Source organism: Apteryx mantelli, chromosome 1 (assembly GCF_036417845.1).
Source record: "Apteryx mantelli isolate bAptMan1 chromosome 1, bAptMan1.hap1, whole genome shotgun sequence".
Classification (NCBI taxonomy): Eukaryota; Metazoa; Chordata; class Aves; order Apterygiformes; family Apterygidae; genus Apteryx; species Apteryx mantelli.
Window position 1 is genome coordinate 66,479,691 of NC_089978.1, and position 19,058 is coordinate 66,498,748.

The following is a 19,058-nucleotide window of genomic DNA, read 5'->3' on the forward strand; positions in this document are numbered from 1 at the left end:
ACCATGAAATAAACCAGGCTGTGAACACATAGCCTGTCAGCTGTTACACCCCCTGTTATCTGCGTGTGCGTGCTGACCCTCCTACAGCTTACTTCTCACAGAAAATGGGGTAGGATACTTCATATTTACTACACAGTAAGAACACAAATGCAGGCAGACTCCACAGGAAACTGATGTGTTGCAAACTCAGACCCTAGCTTGCCACCTTACAGTTGGTTTGTGCAACCGTACCTTAGCAGCAATACTGCTTGGGGGTTTTCAAAGCTATCACCTTCCTATTCTGCAAACAAAAGCACCCTTCCCCTCTGCCCACCACTTCCTTCCCATATCTTCTCGTCCTTCTTCCTCTTCTTTCCTCCATGTAACGACCTTTTGAAGACTTAGCATGGAAATCCTCCTGCGGTTTTGGCTAGACTTGCCCTTTCTGATGTTTATCTTTGAGGGAACGCTGCCATGGCCCCAGTATCATTCTTTCTAAAGCAGCTCTGCAAAACACAGAAAACATTTCTGATACATACTTGTATGTGTTTTGTGACATGAAGAAACTTTTAACTGGTTCTTTTGAGTGTTTGACCTACATTCCAGTGTGTATTTTCTTTTATGCATGTTTTATCTTCTTGGGTGACATAGCAACTTTCTGGAAGATCACAAATTAGATCAAACCGTGGGAACAGAGAACAGTACAAAATTACTTCAGTTACTGACTGCAGGAAAGAACTGTGGCTTCTGGTAAAGAGAATCCTTTCATAGCTGTTTTTTTTGACGATTTAATGTTTATTCCTTCCTTAATTAAAAAAAAAAAAAAAACTTCTGCAAGCTGAATCACTGCTCTGGAATTAACATTAATGTCATTTGGTCACTGCTGTCCTGAGAGAAAATGTTGCATGTCCAGACAATGTAGTCGAAAGAGCAGCAAATTATTACCATGCCACTAGACTGAACTAAATTCATTTTTTAGTTATTTTTAACTTAAAGTTTATATATATTTTTTTACTTTTAAGCTTCTGTAAAGCAGTGAAAGATGAATTAAAAATAGAAATAACCATAAACCATGTACTTTTTTTTTTAGGCCTATTGAATCTCTCAGTTCTACTCTGTTTTTTAGAGCTTAATATCATGTAGTTTAAGGCATATAAAAAAGACTTATTTCTATTATGAATAGTCAAGTTAGATCATACAAGTCCTTCCATACCTAATGCTGGTAACCCATGGTGACAAGCTGATTCCAGCTCTACAGTAAAATACAGATTCAGAGCATAAATTTAAGAAGATGCAGATGTGTGGCATTAAATTTAAATCCAGCAATCCACTGGAGAAGTAAAACAATAAAAGTTTTGCTCATTCTTCTTAGAACACTATGTTTTTTTATTACACAAGACAAAAAGACTGAACAATTAAACATAGGGCACTTAAGGAAGCCATGCTGTGCTCTTTCATGATACATTTCATTCCATTTAATTCTAACTTTCCCAGCTATTTCACTGCCAGGCATTTTGCAGAAGCATTCTGCTTTTGTTGCCTTAGACCTAGCACAAAGACATTTTGACCCTACCTGAACTCTTTATCAGATTTCCTGAAGTTTAATGCAGTCTGTAAACGTGCACCTGTGTTGTTTAACATCACTTCAAGCTGCAAGGGTTAGTGCCATCTAGTGAGGAGCTTCTGAATTCTCTCTCCTGTGCTAAAATAATGCAGATCAAGGTTGATGGTCTATCTTTTAGAAAATAATCATTACTGGTGTCCTGAAGACATAGAAATAGAAATGAAATGCTGATATGTTTAACAACCAAGTCAGCACAAACTTCAAGCTTTTTTTCTCCCAAATAAACTTTCTTTTCAGTAAATAGCATTAGCTGCTCAGTACATTTTGCCTTGTGTATTTACATTTTCTACTATTCAGCTGGATTTCATGAGCTTATTGTAGTTTGTTTTGACCTAGTTATCCCTGTTAGAATTGCACAATGTTGTCTAAATCTTGCTGAAACAGAACTTTGAGTTGCTGAGACACATGGAACCATTCTAACTAAATTATCAACGTAAAGCATAATCCATTTATGACTCCGTGGGGTAGAAATGTACCAGTCTCTTCTGCATCGTGGTAAACACTGTGCTAATGGGTGGCTGAAGTTGTGTGAAGTTGTGAAGCTGTACAGCGGAGCACTGCCTTGAAAGCAAGGTGTTTGTGAACTTGGTTTATTCCAGTAACCGTGGAAAAGTGTGTGTAAATGAAAAATGTGGGTTTAGTCAGGCTGGCTGGAAAGAAAGGCTGCACACATATCCATGCCATGGAGGGATTACGCAAAAATAACTATAGATGTTACAGACCCTATGGGTCTTAAACTTGTTTTGGAATTGGTTCTGTAAATAGTCACTGGGCATTGTCCGATGCGCTTTCTTGAGGTCTGTCTTGTACTGGGCAGTATAAGGCAGCACAGAGGTGAGCATTCTGATTCTAAATGAACTAGTGCACCTACTGGGAGCAGTTTAGCTATGACAGTAGTTTTCTCCTCATTTTCTCAGATGTTACATTTAAAGCTTTTCAGTTTCTTTCCTATGCACCTGCTGGGATGCCTTTTCCTGGATTAGCCCTTTTAATCAGCTCAAAAGCTGCCTATTTTCCTTATAACCTACTTTATTCCCATCCCTGGAGAGTTGCTTTCTGTTCTGCTTGCTTCTTTCTTCCATTAGTGGTATTAGATCTAGGTTCTTGCAGTCACTTCCTTTTCCCATCTATTCTTGCAGTAACTGTTCCAGATCCACTTCTCTTACAAAAATTTCACTCCCACTTGTCTATCACACACTCAGATCACCACTGCCACAGGAAGTGAACTTGCTCTTTCAGAAATGACCTTTTTTAAAATGTCAGGGAGCTGACCTCTTTTCTTCATATCCATTGCTAAATAAATTATGACCTACAGGAGTCATTTCCATTTGGGGAATACTGAATCATCACTTTCCGTATACCAGAAGTAGTTACAAAATAAAAGTCTATGATGGAATATGGTGAAATGGGTTCAATTACAGTGAAACTATGCAGTAATTCTAATTCTACCTCCTCATTATTCCGAATCACTAATTTTCTCGCTTCCCCATATATGCACATCAGCAAGGGTGTTTCCTGGCAATTCATGAGGATGTCTTTGTATTTTAACCTATTTGGAGCAGGGACTTTCAATTACTCTATCTTTATTTGTCTAACAACTTGAACAATTGATTGCTCTCAAAATTAGCACAGCTTCCTCTACCAGTTATGTTTCCAGTCTAAATTTGTCAGTAATTTAGAAAGAAAAAATCATTACAGCATGATATCTCTTTTATTTGACTGGTCCTAAAAGAGTTGGAATTTAAAATTATAGTTCCAAAACATTCAGTGCAGATTTAGAAGTCTGTTTGGAATCTTCGTAAGTCCACTGGGACTTAATCACAAAATACAGTTATTAAATTAAATTACAACCATGATGGCATTTTCTTTCATGTTCCTCATTGAACAAGCACCGATGTATGTACAAGTTTGCAAACATTTTTCTGGGAAGATTTCCTCCAGGCTTCCTAAATTTCTTACCTTTGCTCCTCTCTGTAAATATATTTTTGCACATGGTTGTGCTGGCCACATGAGTTGTGTGAGACCTCTTCCAGTTGGTCCTGGGAAGAGCATAGCAGGGACTGCCTATTTTGAAGTATATCCTGACATTGATAGCTTTGCAATTCATGTGAACAGTAATGGAAGTTTAGTATAAGAGTGAAGAGGAAGGTAAAACTCTTCGATAGTCTTCAAGATATTTCATTGACCCACTTCTTCCTTTTCTTTCCACATGCTCCCTACGAGGTGATTGTCAGATAATATGCCACACACTCTTCTGTAAGCCTCTTAACATTGGCCTGTAAATGTACTCCTGACAAGGACTGCGTAGTCTGGGTTCTGAAAAAGTCCCAGTTCACCTCAGCAAAATTTGAAACCTTCTACCAGAGAACAGGATGGGCAATAACACATTTTTTCATTGCTCGTTTTTCATTTAAGAAAAAAGAGCATCAGAGAAAGTATATTGTGAGTAGTTTAAAATATGACGCATAGGGGTACCATATTTCCCTAAGCTTGCCTTCTTTTTTGACCTGAAAATTTTGTCTGGAGAGGATGTCAGGGCTCTGGAGACTTTTCTAGGATTTATGAACCTCCAGGAGCATAACCAGAGCAGTATCATGCACATGTTTCACACAGGAAAATTCAGGACTCTAATAATTTAGTCAAATAAAGCATCACTCAACCTTTCAAATTGATTGTCTTTGCTTAAATCTCCTTAATGACCTTTGCAAAAGAGCGAATGTTCTTAGGTCATCTGCTAATGAACAAGGGACAAACTTGTTCAACAGAAAATCTAAGATAAAGAAAGTAGATTAAAAGTTGACACATCTGAGTTAACAAAGGTTAACAAAGTTAATTTGATTAACAAGCTGAATTACTTACTGGCTAAAGAATTACACAAACATTTTCATGATATTAAGTACTCCTCCATCTCTAGCTCTAGCCTTCTGATAAACCGGTCCCAGAAGGATCAATTATATTGTCTTTATTGCAAATAATAATGTAGAATACTTAACCCAAGGACACCTCTATTTCTCAGTAAACAAATATTCTAATAGTTACCAAGAAAGCATGGGGAAGGGGCACTGGCTCTCTTCTTCTTTTTCCATTCCTTGTTTACTCCTTCCTCCATATGAGATTGAAAAATGGGACTGAAAGTGGGAGAGTGGTATTTGGTATCAGAATTGGTGATGTAACTGTGTCCCATGTAATGCTGGCTTTGAAGTATTATTGCTCTGCATGTCCCCTGGAGAGACGTATGCACCCATTTGATGGTCTGAACATAACTGCCATTTTATCAGACATTGCAAATAAATGTTTTACATTCTGTCTGCTGCGCAGGGAATGAGTGTGTATATGCACTAAAAAGACTCTTTACATGTCCCAGGTAGATGAATTGCTTCTGGAATTTATTTGATCACCTTCAGCTTTCATTTACTTCAATGCAAGAATGAAGCAACACTTTCAATACGCAGAATCCAACTTTTTTGTGTGTTTGTGGAAGGAACTAAAAGATTTCTTTTCAGAACCTCTCAAAATTAAAACTGAAATTTGAGCCAGCTCAAATGCATTTCCACAACTGAATTTGAATAATTTTTCTGTGTTTTGATGTTTTTACAGGTGTGTGATATACACTTTCTCCCTCTTAAAGGTCCTTTTCCAGATATGGGTGGGTGGTCTCTTTTTTCTCTTACCATAGTAGGTAAGAAAAGTAGAGAAAAGGTGGCAGCAGGAAAGACTTCTTTTTCCTGACCACAGAGCTCACACTGATGTACATGTTGGTTCAGATTATTGTAGTGACTTTAATCAGCAGCTTTCCGTTTGAGACAGGTAACTAAGAAAATAGTGTCTATTGTGAATCTGGCTAGACAAGGGTGTGCACCACCATAGGATAATTTCCGGAGATTCACAGATTAAAAACAAGCTGAAAACTATTAATGTGGAGAAATATGCCTCTGTAATAGCAAATTGTGACTGGCCTAAGTAAATGAGCTGCCACTTGTTCGGATGTGTATGCCTCCCTGCCAACAGGAATCATATTATATTTTATATCTATTCATATGACCTTTGTTTCTTCTCAGTTTATTAACATAAAAAATGAAAAGACATTGGCCTCCTAAAACCTAATATTCCCCATGACCCTTACAGCAGGCTTGCTCTAGAAGTAGGGGTGCTATTGTAAGCACAGGACAGATTCTGTTTCACTCTGACAACTCAAACAGTTAAATCCACTGTGTCCTTTAGCCATGCTCCTAAGCGTTCAGTTCTGTCAGATTAATTGTAACAGTAGAGCAAATAAGGTGCAAGAGATCCATACTGGTGGCTAGTCCCTGAGGAACTAAATGTAATTCAGTCTGCATACTGGCTCATTCCTGCTCTTTTCAAAGCAAAAATTGTGCTGAGTTTTATGCCAGCTTCTCAGTATAGACTCATTTGAAACAATACAATTTTAAAATATAAAGACATGTTCAGACTGCTTTACTGTCAGTGTTCCACAAAAGCTATATTGAAATTTGATTTTTTTTTTAAACCGGAAGTAAGATATATTTCAGTTACAGTGTTTGTTCTGGGGTTTGTCATGCAAACAACTAGAGTTTTTTTGCATAGAGCTGCAATAGATGACTTTTCATTCTAAATAGATGGTTGACAATGATATTTTGGAAGTGTGTCACAAGTGGGCCTATCCCTTAATACAAGAATAAAGCAAAGTTTGTCTAAAATTCAGTAAGGTATTTTTCTGTATCTTGAATACTACTTTCTGAATTCAAGGGAACTAGGATATTTTGAAGTTCATTTCTTTCAGTCCCCACACTTCCCTCCTTCATTCCTCCCCATTTCAGTGACATTAAATGAAGTTAAACTAGTATCCTACTTGGACAGGATTTACAAGATCTTTTAACTCTTTCTTTCCAGGCATGGGTGAGCATGGAAAAGGAAATAAGCTGTTGTAGGTGGAATAAGATATGTATTTTATGCTAAAATAAGATGTTATTGTTTTTATTAGCTTGTTTGTATATACAGTAGTGTTCACGTTTTGCTGTAATTCTTGCTTTGTGAGATACTGATGTGGTTGTAGAATGGTCTTTGAAAAATCTAATTGCATTTTAAAAATACATTCATTAGAATCTACTTAATTAGAGTGTCTTGATAAATGGTGTATTACACTGTTCAAGCATATTTCTCAAGAGAAGATTACCATGATTTATTATTAAAGTGACATTAGTGCACTGAGCATTGTAGAGCATACAAAACATATGTGCTGCTGGTGACACTCCATTTGGAATGGTTTTCGAATGCTTTGGTTCACAAATCTCAGACATACTGTCACAACCCCATTACTTAAAACCACCACTGTGTCGTTTCAAAATGATCTTTTTCCCTGTTGAGCCTTGTGATGTTGGCAGTCAATAGAGGATTATTTTTAAACAATGTCTGAAGTGGCCTGAAGAGAGTCGTTAGTGCTGTTTTACTGAACCAACACTGTGAGGGAACTTTTAATGATGGGGAAGCCCTGGGTGCAACTCTTCAACTTATGTGGATGCCATACCCTCATAGCCTGCATGTCTACTCATCTTTAGGCTCCATTGTTAAACAGAAATATCATCCCACAAAAGCAGAAAGTCTTGCTATTAAATATCTGGCTCTGTTTGTAAGAAATATGTCCATTAAGTAGATTTCACAATTAAGCATATTTTATTTGTTTGGAGTGTACTGTAATTGGTTATGTTGTAGATTAATGAGTATCACTCTTGAGCAGCCAATTCTCCTTATTGCAGAGAAATGACTTTTTTTTGTAGAGTAACAGAGAATATTCAAGTAGGAAGAACTTTTTCTTGATTTGTGTCTTATTTTCCATTTATTGATTTTGTCAGGCACAATGCAGTCACTGTTCTCAGAGCTTCTCCGCGTGGTGTTTCCAGATGACGTTCATCAAAGAGTCTGGTCTGCTGGAGTGAGATTCTTTGTTTATTTTCTCCTCAAGAGATTGACTCCATTGCAGTAGTGATAACTAATCCAGCTTCATGCGTTACAACTGTTCCTAGATAAATGCTTTTTTATTACTTTTATCAGGGCCAGCCAGGACTCCTTGGATCGCAGGGGTTCACTGGACCACCAGGATTGATGGGAATCCCAGGAGTGCAAGGTCCCAAAGGTCACAAAGGTGAAAGAGGACCTCCAGGAATAAGTGGACCCAAAGGAGAAATGGTAACTTCTCAATATCAGATGTTTCAGCTAATGAACAAAATACTGGATGGAACATCATTCTAATTGTGCTGTTTTACTGTAGGGGCAAAGAGGAGTGACCGGATTCCCTGGGGCAGATGGCGTTCCTGTAAGTAGCCAATTACCTCATGCTTTAGAAATCACCATCTGCAGATATTTCAGATTGATTTAACGCCTTTGTACTTTAATTAAAATCTTTGGGCTAAATTCTGCCTCAGCCATATACACACTTCTAAGCCAATGCCATTTCTTAAAGTAAGTGAAACTGCAGATGTATAACAAAGAGAATAGAATTTTTGCCCCCTGTCTCACTCCCTCAGATATTTAAGGTCCATTTGCTTTGATCCATGGAGAAATCCATGAAAAGGGACAAAAGAGGAAGAAAGTTTCCAGTGTCTGTGGAGGTTATCCAGCTAAGCATGTTCTTTTGTAAGAGAGAACTGTGAGATAAATACTTCGCATCTCTTAGACATGTGAGCAAAGGACACCAGTGGCTCATTCCTTAATTATTTCAGAGTTGTAAAGCACTGAGAAAAAATCAACAATTGTAAGAATACTAACCATTGTGATTTGTTTTATAGCTCGTATGGCATGAATGAGATGATAGTCTTAAAAATCTTACTAAGCACTAAATAGTGTCAAACTTTGAACAAATTGTCCGGGTCCCTGAAACTGAAATATTCAGAGGAAAACTGGGTTAAGTTCACAGTGCGGTATTTTCCCAGCTTACACTTCTTTACTTCTTCTGTCATAAAATAACAAAGAAATCTGAGTCACTGGAATCCCTGGACAGATTTCCCAGGCTTGGTTTTCCTTTGTAGTGCTCTCTGACACCAGGGCCTCACTCTGCAACCCACACATCCACATCCACTCTACTTTCACCCTTTTTTGTTTCCAGAAAAGTTCCATATCAAGTTTCAGGGTTTTCTCTCTCATACTCTTCCTCCTCTCTCTCTTTCTCCCTCTTAAAGGAAAAGCAGAAGACCCTCTTTACCATTCTTATTAAAACTCCTGTAGCCAAGGATCTTGTTCATCTCACCACTTCATACTGAGGTTTTTTTAAGTGCTCTGACTTCCTGGGAAGGATAGTAAATCGCTCCCTTGTAAAGGAAGGGAGTGATTTACTACTTGCTTCTGTTACCTGAGCAAGTTTTTTTAGCACAGCCTTCGGGATCTCTGCACATTGCATTAGGAGGAATAGAATACCCTCAGATATTACTCCAACCTGCATGCTTATTGGGACCTGCCCTCATGTTCCCCTGCCCTTCCCACTCAGTTATGTTCCCCAACCAGTTTTCTCAGGCCAAGAAATAAATCTGAAGGCAAATAGGAAGAAACAAGTAGGAACAGTAATGGCAGACTACTAGGATGGGGTGCTGGAGACCAAGATAGGATGGTGGCAAGCCTGAACCTGTTCTGGAGTGAGGAATGACGGTACTTGATGGAGCTAGGCAGGGGCATGGAGAGATTTCTTTTTCTTCTAAGCAGGGGAGCGGAACCAAAGAGAAAACTCTTGTTCTAGGTAATGGAGAAGGGAGACATGTATTCTGTTTATGTTAATCTTTTTTTTTTCTGACTGAGTCCCCTGGATGAAAGAGCTACTCAAAGTCAGATTTGCTTCCCATAGATCCCAGTGCAGCCAGAGCTAACTGCAATGAGATGAATGTAGTTGAAGCAATGGAAATCCAGTTTAAGACAGGAGTAACTTTTTCCTCCCTTCCTGTACTGAGGTACAGTTTGTACAGGTACAGGTGCAGATGCTCAGTGGGGAACTTCATCAGTGCCCCCTACTCCCTCTGCTTTCTCCCCATGTCTGTACTTACAGCTTCATCCTGACACCCAACCAAATGCTCCAAAAGCACCAATAACTTTTTTTTCTAGCTTGTTCATAGCCAGTAAGGAACTTGCCTTCATACTTTTCCAGTGTGAAGTGCTGAAAGCAACATAATCCTTAACAATCCCAGTTCTCGGTAACTCCCTGAACATGAGCCTCATCTGGTTTAGTTCTCTGCTTAACAGAGACTGCATTGAACATAGCTTTCTTACCCTTTCTGAAAGGTCCTTCACTACTCATTTTTTTCATGCTGTCTGGGGCATCTGGTTCAAGCTGCAGCTATATTAAAAAAAAGGCACTGTCTGTTTCTTTCTTTGAAAATCACAGTTTCCCATGGATCCAAGCCTTGGGCTTAATGTGAGAATGTCTAAATACTGTGTGATTACAGGAAAAGGAAAATGAGAAACAGATGGATAGATAAACACTTTTTTTTTTTCTCTACAGGGTCATCCAGGGCAGCCAGGATCAAGGGGGAAACCGGGTCATGACGGCTGTAATGGGACAGCAGGTGACCCTGGTGACTCAGGAAGTCCAGGACTCACTGGTTTCCCTGGTACCATTGTAAGTAGCTGACAGTGTATGAACACCTGCAGCTATGATCATTATTTTGGTGAATTTTTTTCAGGTACGTGTTGGAAATCAAATGGGAGAGCTCTTAAGTGGAACTCCTTTTTGACGTAGTATAGCATCCTTGTGGCCCTACTGTAGAAGTACTGCACAATGATTAGTTATTAAATTGCAGCCAGGGCTAGAAGGTCTGCTCAAAGCTATACCTATCCCATAGGTCCTGCAGGGAGATTACTTCAGGGAAACGTGTACATCTTTATCCAGCAATGATAAAAAGAATATCAAACTCATAACCTTTTATTTCTCCGGCCCGCTCCCAGACGTATTTATTGTTGCTCATCTAGCTCTGCCAGAGAAATTGCTGGCTTTCTTTTAAAGCAATTGTGGAGGATTGTGCTGAGATGAAGTGTGGAGCTCCTGCATTTCCCAGGTCACATACCCAGCCCTGAGGAACCCCAGCTACTGTTTGAGCCAGGAGACTGGGCTATCCCATATCACTCCCAAGTAATGGGAAGCTCCTCCCCTTAATTGGGAATTCATTCTTTTACGTAGCCGTGAGGATTAATACTTTGTGTTTATACCATGAACTTCTAGAGCTAGGCTTAGTCTCTGCATTTAAACAGTGGTGTGTATATACTCATGAAAAAGCTGACAAATGTTTTTCATTACTCTGTTTATACACTCACAGATAATATAAAAGCTTACTTTTCTTTTTTTTGGTCACGTCAATCTAGGGAATCCAAGGACCAAAGGGCCAGAAGGGGGAGCCCTATATACTACCACCAGACATTGCCAGCCGATACAGGGTACGTGTATAACTCTTGTGCACTGATAAATTATAAATTCATATCCATTGCTGTTTTAAAAATAAATGGTAGTGAGTTAATTTTCTTACATTCTTAAAGCCATGTTCCAAGAGGACCACTTGGATTTTTTGTAGGTTTTGCAAGGCAACTTCCACTTTCTCTGGTGAGAGTAAAGCCTGTCTGGTTTCCAGGGAAGAGATGTCCACTCACTTAGTCTCAAAGAATTCCAAACTACACACTGATTGCAGAGACAGTGGAGAACTCTGAAAAACTGTTGATTTTAAAATGTTTATAACTTTGTATTTTAAAATAGAAATGCAAGTGTTGTAGTTCAAATATTGCCCTCTTTGTTCAATGGCTACCTTTGCATCATTCATGGCAGAATCATTCCTTTGTCATAGTTTTGTCCATTGAATGATTCTATTTAATGTTAGTGTCCTTTCTGTATAACTTTCATACAGAATTTTGGTTGACTTATGATAAAATATGCTTCAGTATGTAATTTAGTTATCTAACCTCCAAATATGGATGCTTTTACTGTATCTAATCCTTTAAAACATGTGTTGTACCTTTTTGTCATTTATATAATTTTGTGTGTTTTGAAAGTATCAGATGTTAGCAGATAACATGTATTAGTAGAGTATAAATTGTCTTTGTGACGAACTTACATAAAGTACAGCCTTCATTTTAAACTGACTCAGAGCTGTACTCAGCACAGAAGAGGTCTGCTGACATCATTTATGAATATTTTGTGCCAGTGATAAATGCCAAAATATGTTTTTATTTGACATATTTGTAGATAGCCTGTATTTTTAATGATTTTTTTCCTTTCAACAACCCTTTAAATTGTGATCACTTGCTAATAATTAGTAAGGATTATGAAATTGCTCAAGTATATGATGGTCAAGGAGCAGATACTGACACTTATATTCATTCCAGAAAGTATTTGGTACCAAATTATGGTACCAAGTACCACTTGGTACAATTATTCCATTAAATATACTCAAATTAGCTAGATATGTAAAAAAGTTAAGATACTATTCAAAATGATTAAAGTGTCTGGACTGAATACTACATTATTTATGGGTATTGAAAGGTCTTTGCACTAGAACATTTTTGGATTCAATTTCCAAAAACATTTCAACATGTACTGCAGTTAAAATATGTGGTCACTGAAAACAGTATGTTCCAAATGCTTTTCAGTGACTCAGAAGAGACTCAAAATGATTTGGTAATTCCCATGCAACTCATGAAAAATGTTCTCAGTCAACTTGTGCATTTCAGCTAAGGTTATATCCCTAATTAAGCCACTGGTTAGATGGGGTTTTCAAAAGAGAATTGACCACAGGCTGTTGTCCATTTCATCCTTGTAATTTGGATCCCTAACTTCTCTAGCCAGCTTTGTACCCTCCAACCATATTGCATGCAATTATAGTATATATAGAAAGTATAAAATTGATGTGTAAAAAAACATATTAGATTATCAATATCAAAATCTGTATTGCATGCATCTGTAGGTAAGAATTTGTATAGTATTATAAGCTATGATTATTTTAAATAGTTTGTAAGATGGAGGGAGAACAAAATTTAATCAATGAACAAGAAATGTTTTTATTCAGTGTTGTATTTAGTATTTACTGTATTCTTTCGCTTCTTTGTTGCTTTTAGGGAGAACCTGGGGACCCAGGGTTCAATGGTTTTCAAGTAAGTAGTATTACAGCAAATATGATAAAGTACCACTGACATCCAATATCAGAACAATATTGATTGATGGTTTTCTATTTAAAGGGACCTCCGGGTACACTGGGTATTCAAGGACCTGTTGGTCCAAGAGGAGCGCCAGGAAGACCAGTAAGTATGTTTGAAATATGTTCTACAGGAAATTAGCCTAAGAGAAGAATCATCTCAGCAAGATTCATTATGTTGGATTGTAACCTGGCAAATGGATAGAAAAAACAGTTTAGAAATAATAAGTAGGTATCCTTGGAACTAAAACTTTGAAAGAGAAAAGTACTGTGGGACACTAATTCTACAAGGATGAATATTTCAAAAAGAAGTATACTTTCTTTCATCCTGTATTGCCTGAGGCTCTTCATTTATACTTTATTTCTTCAAGGTCCTGAAAAGTGTCTAGTTGGTACAGATAACTGAATGTGGTCCATTTAAGTGTCTGCATCCCCCTACAAGGAGTTGTGAAAGAGATTAGGGCCTAAATATGTTTTATTTTCTGCTCTTAAAGTGTATGTATATTAGCTGTCCACACTTCCTACAGAAGATTAAATAGATACCTTTCTTCATTAGTATTTAGAATACAATTTTATATTTAAACTTTTCTTTCAGTCTTTTTTTTTTCACAAATCAACAGTTACAGCATTGGAGTTGACTACTGTTGCTGAATAGTTCTTTGCGAACATTGTGTTCTCTCCAGATATCGTTTTCTACACTTCCTATTAGCATGGTTAACGTTAAATAAATGTTCAAATTCAATGTATTTAATTTTCCTTTAGGTTTGCTTTTTTTCCCCCTCTAAGACAGCTGTATAGCATTTGCTTTATTGGGTGTTTTCTCTTTGTTTTGTCAATATTCACCTCAGAACTGCTCTACGTCACTGATTTTGGAAACATAATGTATTTTCTTTTAATTCAGGACTTCCTACACACAGCCTCCACAGGTGTTTGCAGGGACCCTCCCCTCACCCACAAATTTTCTAGTACTAGATCCACAGCATGCTAAGCCTTTCCAACATTAATTTTCTGCTGTGCCTGCTTTATCATCTGGGATAAGCTGCAGCTTTTCTTTCTCCTCTGGTCCCCCAGAAGGGAAATCTTCTTAGTCCTTTACCTGCACTCTCTCTAAAGTGAAGCCATGAGCTTCACACAGGACCTCCAGCCTACAATGGCTCTTATTCCCAGTGCAGTGTCATGGATGTAAGGAGCACTATGAGCTGTACCATTTTCTGAGCCCCATGAGTACATCCATCCCTCTGGATGAAATCCTTGCAACATCTTTTTTTGAACATTCTTCCAGAGTGGATGGATCCCCACATCTCCCAGCTGTTAACAGCTGATCTAACTGTATTTAACAACTCTAAAGCTGTGACTCACCTGTGGGACCTGGGAGCACTTCCCATGTCTGAGTTTGCATCATTCCTCTTCTCTATGTCCTAGATCTCACACAAAGGCAAACTCAGCTCCACCAGGTCCCTGCAGGGCCTCAACACTGTGGGATGCCCTACAGAGTGCATCTGCCCTGCAGACCAGGCAGTTTTAAAGACTTCTTAACTGATCAAGCCTGATTCAGAAGTAATTTTTTCAGAACAAGTCTGTTGTTTATGCACACAAAGGTACATAGCAAGACAGAGAAGGTTTAAAACAGTAGTGGCCTGGTTTCACCTGAATGTTATCTTTTCCTTGCAGGTTGTGGTTGATTTGCTTAACCCAGTTGCATCCCCTTCTGGGCTCTGTAAATGAGCAGTTCCATCTGCCGTTCTCTCTCTTTTCTTACTCCTCTTATTCACCATCTTCCTCTCTGAACAGCTGCTGCTTCTTAGTCGCCCCACCCTTCCGACATTTGGCAGCATTTTTAGTGTTTAGAGTCCTTTGGACCCCATTATCCACCTTAGCTGACTGAGTCAGGCAGATGACACTCTCCGCTTAATAGCTTTCCTACTGATCTTCTTGCAAGACTCTCTCTGGCAGCATTATTTCTGTTACTGTTTTATTTCCTAACATCTTCCTTTGATTTCATTCTGTTCAATACCAAGTAGGTAATCTGAGAAGCAGGTGGTAATCTTAAACAAAAAAAAACCCTTTGGGTCCCTCGTTCTTTACAGAATGATTCAGTATCAGGACACCAGTCCATCAGATATACTTACTTCTAAGCATAAACTTAAAATTTTGCTAAAGCAGGATCCAAAACTGCAAATTCTTATTACTTGAAATAAAAATAGGATTTCATTAGGTCTTAGTGGGAGACTTTTATGCTGTTAGGAAAGATTGTTGTATGACTTAAGATTTTTCAGACTAGTAAACATAGCTAGTGTAGTAAGGATAGCAGATTGAATGCTAAGGAATGCACCACCTTCTAAATGTGTATTTATATTTCAGACATAAAGTAACTGAGCTCCTACATGTATTCATTGCTAAGTGACAGGTAACTTTCTCTCCCCTGTTGTGTTTCCCTAGGGACCTCCAGGGCCCCCAGGACCACCAGGACCACAAGTAAGTCTTTGTGTGGAAGTTATGTTTGTGTTGATTTTGAGCCCCTGAGGTTTGATCCAAGACCCACTTGAAGCCAGCAAAAGAAAGAACCACAGACTGCACCATAGGCAGTGGAGCACAAGAACTTCTGTGTTGGCTGCATACCACAAGAAGTTAATCTTACACAGGGATCACCTACCCTGAAATGATTAAACCAATTCTAGAGCCAGATTTAATTTGCTACTGTAGTCACAGTAGCTTCCTCTGAACAGAGAATCCTTGCAGTCTGTACAATATTCCATTGTATCTCAGCGGAAGAAATACATGAGTTCATTGTTCCAACCTACTTAAGTATTTTATTTAACATTTAGTTCTATTAAAAAACTTGGAGAAGAAATGTTTGATCTTTTCACCTTATTACTCAGAGAATGACTCAAAGCCTGCTATATGAAACACTGCTAGCATGAGATTTTAATTAGAGCCTTCTTTCTGAAAGTTTAAGTCTGTAAAAATATTTTTAAATCTATAAAAATACCTTGAAGTATAACTAGACTATTATATGATTACACTTCTTCAGTGGTGTCCTAAAGAATTCTAAACCTGAAACAGCCTTTAAGCTTGCTTAAATTTAAATTTTACAGGTACTGAGATGTACATTTAGTAAATCTTGACCTATTGTCTTTGCAGGGCAACAGGGGCCTTGGTTTCTATGGAGAAAAAGGTGAACAGGTAAAGGAAAACTAATGAATTTATATCACTACTAATAGAAAAAGTTGATGTAGTTTGTTATTTATAAATGGCCCTATTTTAAATACTTCTTTAGTTTGCAATTATATTGCAAAACTATATTGAAAAATAAACAAGTATTAGCTTTGAAAATAATGATAATCTTCATAATGAATGTCATAACTGAATTACGCTTTTACATGTCTATGTCTAACTATCCTCATACACCAACATAAATCAGAGGTAACACTTCTGAAATTTATGGAGCCAGGCTACTTTAAATAAAGCAATAATCTTTACAGTCATTCTGGAAGCCTTCAGTGCAAGAGCAAGTATTGTTAAATGTTAATCACAGCACAAAATAAATTTCGTTTCTTGCTGTCAATTTATTTAGAGGTTTAGAACCATATTACTAGCAGAGGCAAATCCGCATTGCTTATTTTGTTCCAGTTCCTTAGATCCTGTGCAGATCGACAACTTCACAAGGTGTTGTAATTGTTAGTAAATGTACCTTTTTGCTTTCCCTGCAGGGCCCCCCAGGTCCTCCAGGTCCACCTGGGCTTCCTACAAGGGAACTGATGGGTGTCCCCTCTGACAAACATAAGGTAACTACGCAATATCTTGCCAAAATACATGAGGAATTAAGAGCTCTGCTGTATCAAAACTAAATTATTGTACAAACATGCTTTTAGAGGCAGTACTTAGAAAACATAAGCACATGAAAAGAGAAATATGCTGATTTCCCATAGCCTGGATTGTGAAATATTTATTGAGACTATGATAGGCAAAGTCATTCAAAAAAGCACTTGTTCTTTTTGTTGAAGTAAACTGTAGTACACAACTACTGACCATCATTGGCATCTTCTCGTTCTACAGTCAGAAATTTCAGCCTAGAAGTCATTCAGTATCTTCTTTTTCCTAATAGTGAGTGAAATTATCCTGCTTTAAAAGAAGCATATCTTTAGAGACTCGATCTGAATTGTCGTGTATGTTTATATGGTACAGATATTTGTATACTTGTTCATACATATTGGCAAAATCCTCTATAGCAAGATGCAGTTTATTCTCATATATTGCTTCTTGCTGTATATATATTTCATATCAGTCACCAGCCTCCAGACCAGTACTTTTTAAGTTCACGTGGCACACACACATTGGACAGAAAGGTAAGAAGTAAATTGGTATGATAATGAAAGATCCAAATGTGCCTTTGACTGGTACCGATAGTTCTGACACCTGCCAAAGATACCATTTGTGGGTATTCCTTATCTTCATAGGTGATGCTGATTTCAGTCATCCTTTCAGCAGACTTTAGTCTGCTGAAATTTTAGTTACTACATTGATCTTTATATCAAAAGACAAAGAAATTATGATCAATTGTAGTCACTAATTGATCTTTGTCATTCTTAAAGCAGAAATCCCTCTTTCCAAATTTAAAAATCATGCTTTAGTCAGGTATTATCATCAGCTAGTTTAACTTTTGTTACTCCTGATCTGCAGTCTGCATTAAGCAACATACAAATTGGGATTTCCATGACTAAACAGAGACATCTACATATGAGTTACTTGCCTGGACAGCCTTTATAGTCAATGGAGATGGAGTTGATATAGTGAGCATATTTTAGGCTACAATTTATCTCACCCTAATAGAAACTCCTATATCTGATCAGACCATTTGCAGATAATTGGTAGGTAGAACTGGGAGAATGTGTATTTATTTATCGGCATTTCTCTGGCACTTGTCACCCTAAAATTTGAGCAGCAAACCTGGAGACATCCTACGGTGTTCACATTCTTAGAAAGCTTTTCAGAAAAAAATTATCAAACATCAAAAACATGCATTTCGTATGATGAGCATATACCTGAAGAACTGTACAAGAGTGGTGTTTTTTCTCTTGCCAAATATTTGTCACTTTGTGTTGTAAAAAAAGTTGTTAAGATATAAATGGGAACAGCTAACATATCTGAATGCTGCTTCTTTGTTGTTAGGGTGAAAGAGGCGAACCTGGACAAAAAGGGGAAGCTGGAATCCCAGTAAGTCAAGTGGAGAAGGTCAAGGGCAAATAACAGTATTGGAGTTAATACTGGTGCATTCTTCATTTAAATTATGTGATGTGGATATGAAACAACATAATCTGGGGCACCAGTTGTGATGCTTTAGAAAGACTGAACAGCATGATGTATAAGTACTCCACAGTGCAATCAGTCATTCTCTTATTGGTTTACCAAAATAAGATTTTCCCTCACGTATTTTTTTAATTCTAGTTTTAACTAATAATGAATATCTGTATTTCTACTGGTCTGCTACATTTAAAAATTCCTTTAAATAAGTATGCACGGAAATGTTATCAAACATTTTCAGTCCAGCATATATAGTGTTTTGGTCTCACTGGTCATTAAGTCTGTTGACTAAGTGGACAGTAATGCCCTGTGTTGCTGTATCATTTAGAGCTATCAACCATGCTTGACTGAATGTGATTTAGTTAACTCACAGGCAATCTGTAGATTTTCTGAATAGTTTTGCTATTGAGTGGTTCCTTTTTGCTTTCGAGGATGGTTTAAAATACAGCCTTTACCAATTAGGGTTGCCTCACTGAGCATCCTGCAGAGCTTTATTTTCTCAGATGGTCTGTTCAACTTCCCCGTGAGGCTATGGGAGGTGGCTGTGGTGTGAGCCCTTATGCCTTCAGCATGCAGTTGCTAGCCAGTTCTTTAGCTCTTCCTCAGATTTTATACATGTAGTATTTTATTGACTGCAACAGAAATACTGTAGATTTTATGCTGACATAGCAGACAGGGATATGTGTGTCTCTCATTTTTATTAATGGTAGGATGGATGGTAACATGCCTCCATTTGCCAAATAGCTCTCTGAAGCCACAGTTTGCACATGGGCTGAGTTGCCTAAAAGGTTGTATAGCTAAACAGTTGCTTTGGCTCTTCTTCAGAGTCACAACTACAGAAGAAATAAAGATGTGGGAGATGGCAGGAGGGAAACCCTGTCCTCTGTCTAATGGCCTAATCCTGTTATTCTAATGAAGCAAGCATGTTACACTCAATTTTAAGGAGATCAGTACTTTCACATTTAGCTCTTATTAGTCACTCCATGTGTTATAGTGATGTT

General features: G+C 37.8%; 1 protein-coding gene across 3 annotated transcripts in view; it reads left to right on the forward strand.

The window, feature by feature from the left end:
* Window positions 1-19,058, forward strand: part of COL4A2 (collagen type IV alpha 2 chain) — a 152,474-nt gene that overhangs the window by 84,491 nt on the left and 48,925 nt on the right. For all 3 annotated transcript variants that reach the window (XM_067293899.1, XM_067293893.1, XM_067293906.1), the window contains exons 5-14: window positions 7,652-7,786; window positions 7,869-7,913; window positions 10,083-10,199; window positions 10,940-11,011; window positions 12,680-12,715; window positions 12,800-12,862; window positions 15,196-15,231; window positions 15,898-15,939; window positions 16,467-16,541; window positions 17,926-17,970. In XM_067293899.1, coding sequence (XP_067150000.1) covers window positions 7,652-7,786; window positions 7,869-7,913; window positions 10,083-10,199; window positions 10,940-11,011; window positions 12,680-12,715; window positions 12,800-12,862; window positions 15,196-15,231; window positions 15,898-15,939; window positions 16,467-16,541; window positions 17,926-17,970 — 666 coding nt within the window. The remainder of the gene's footprint in view (window positions 1-7,651; window positions 7,787-7,868; window positions 7,914-10,082; window positions 10,200-10,939; window positions 11,012-12,679; window positions 12,716-12,799; window positions 12,863-15,195; window positions 15,232-15,897; window positions 15,940-16,466; window positions 16,542-17,925; window positions 17,971-19,058) is intronic.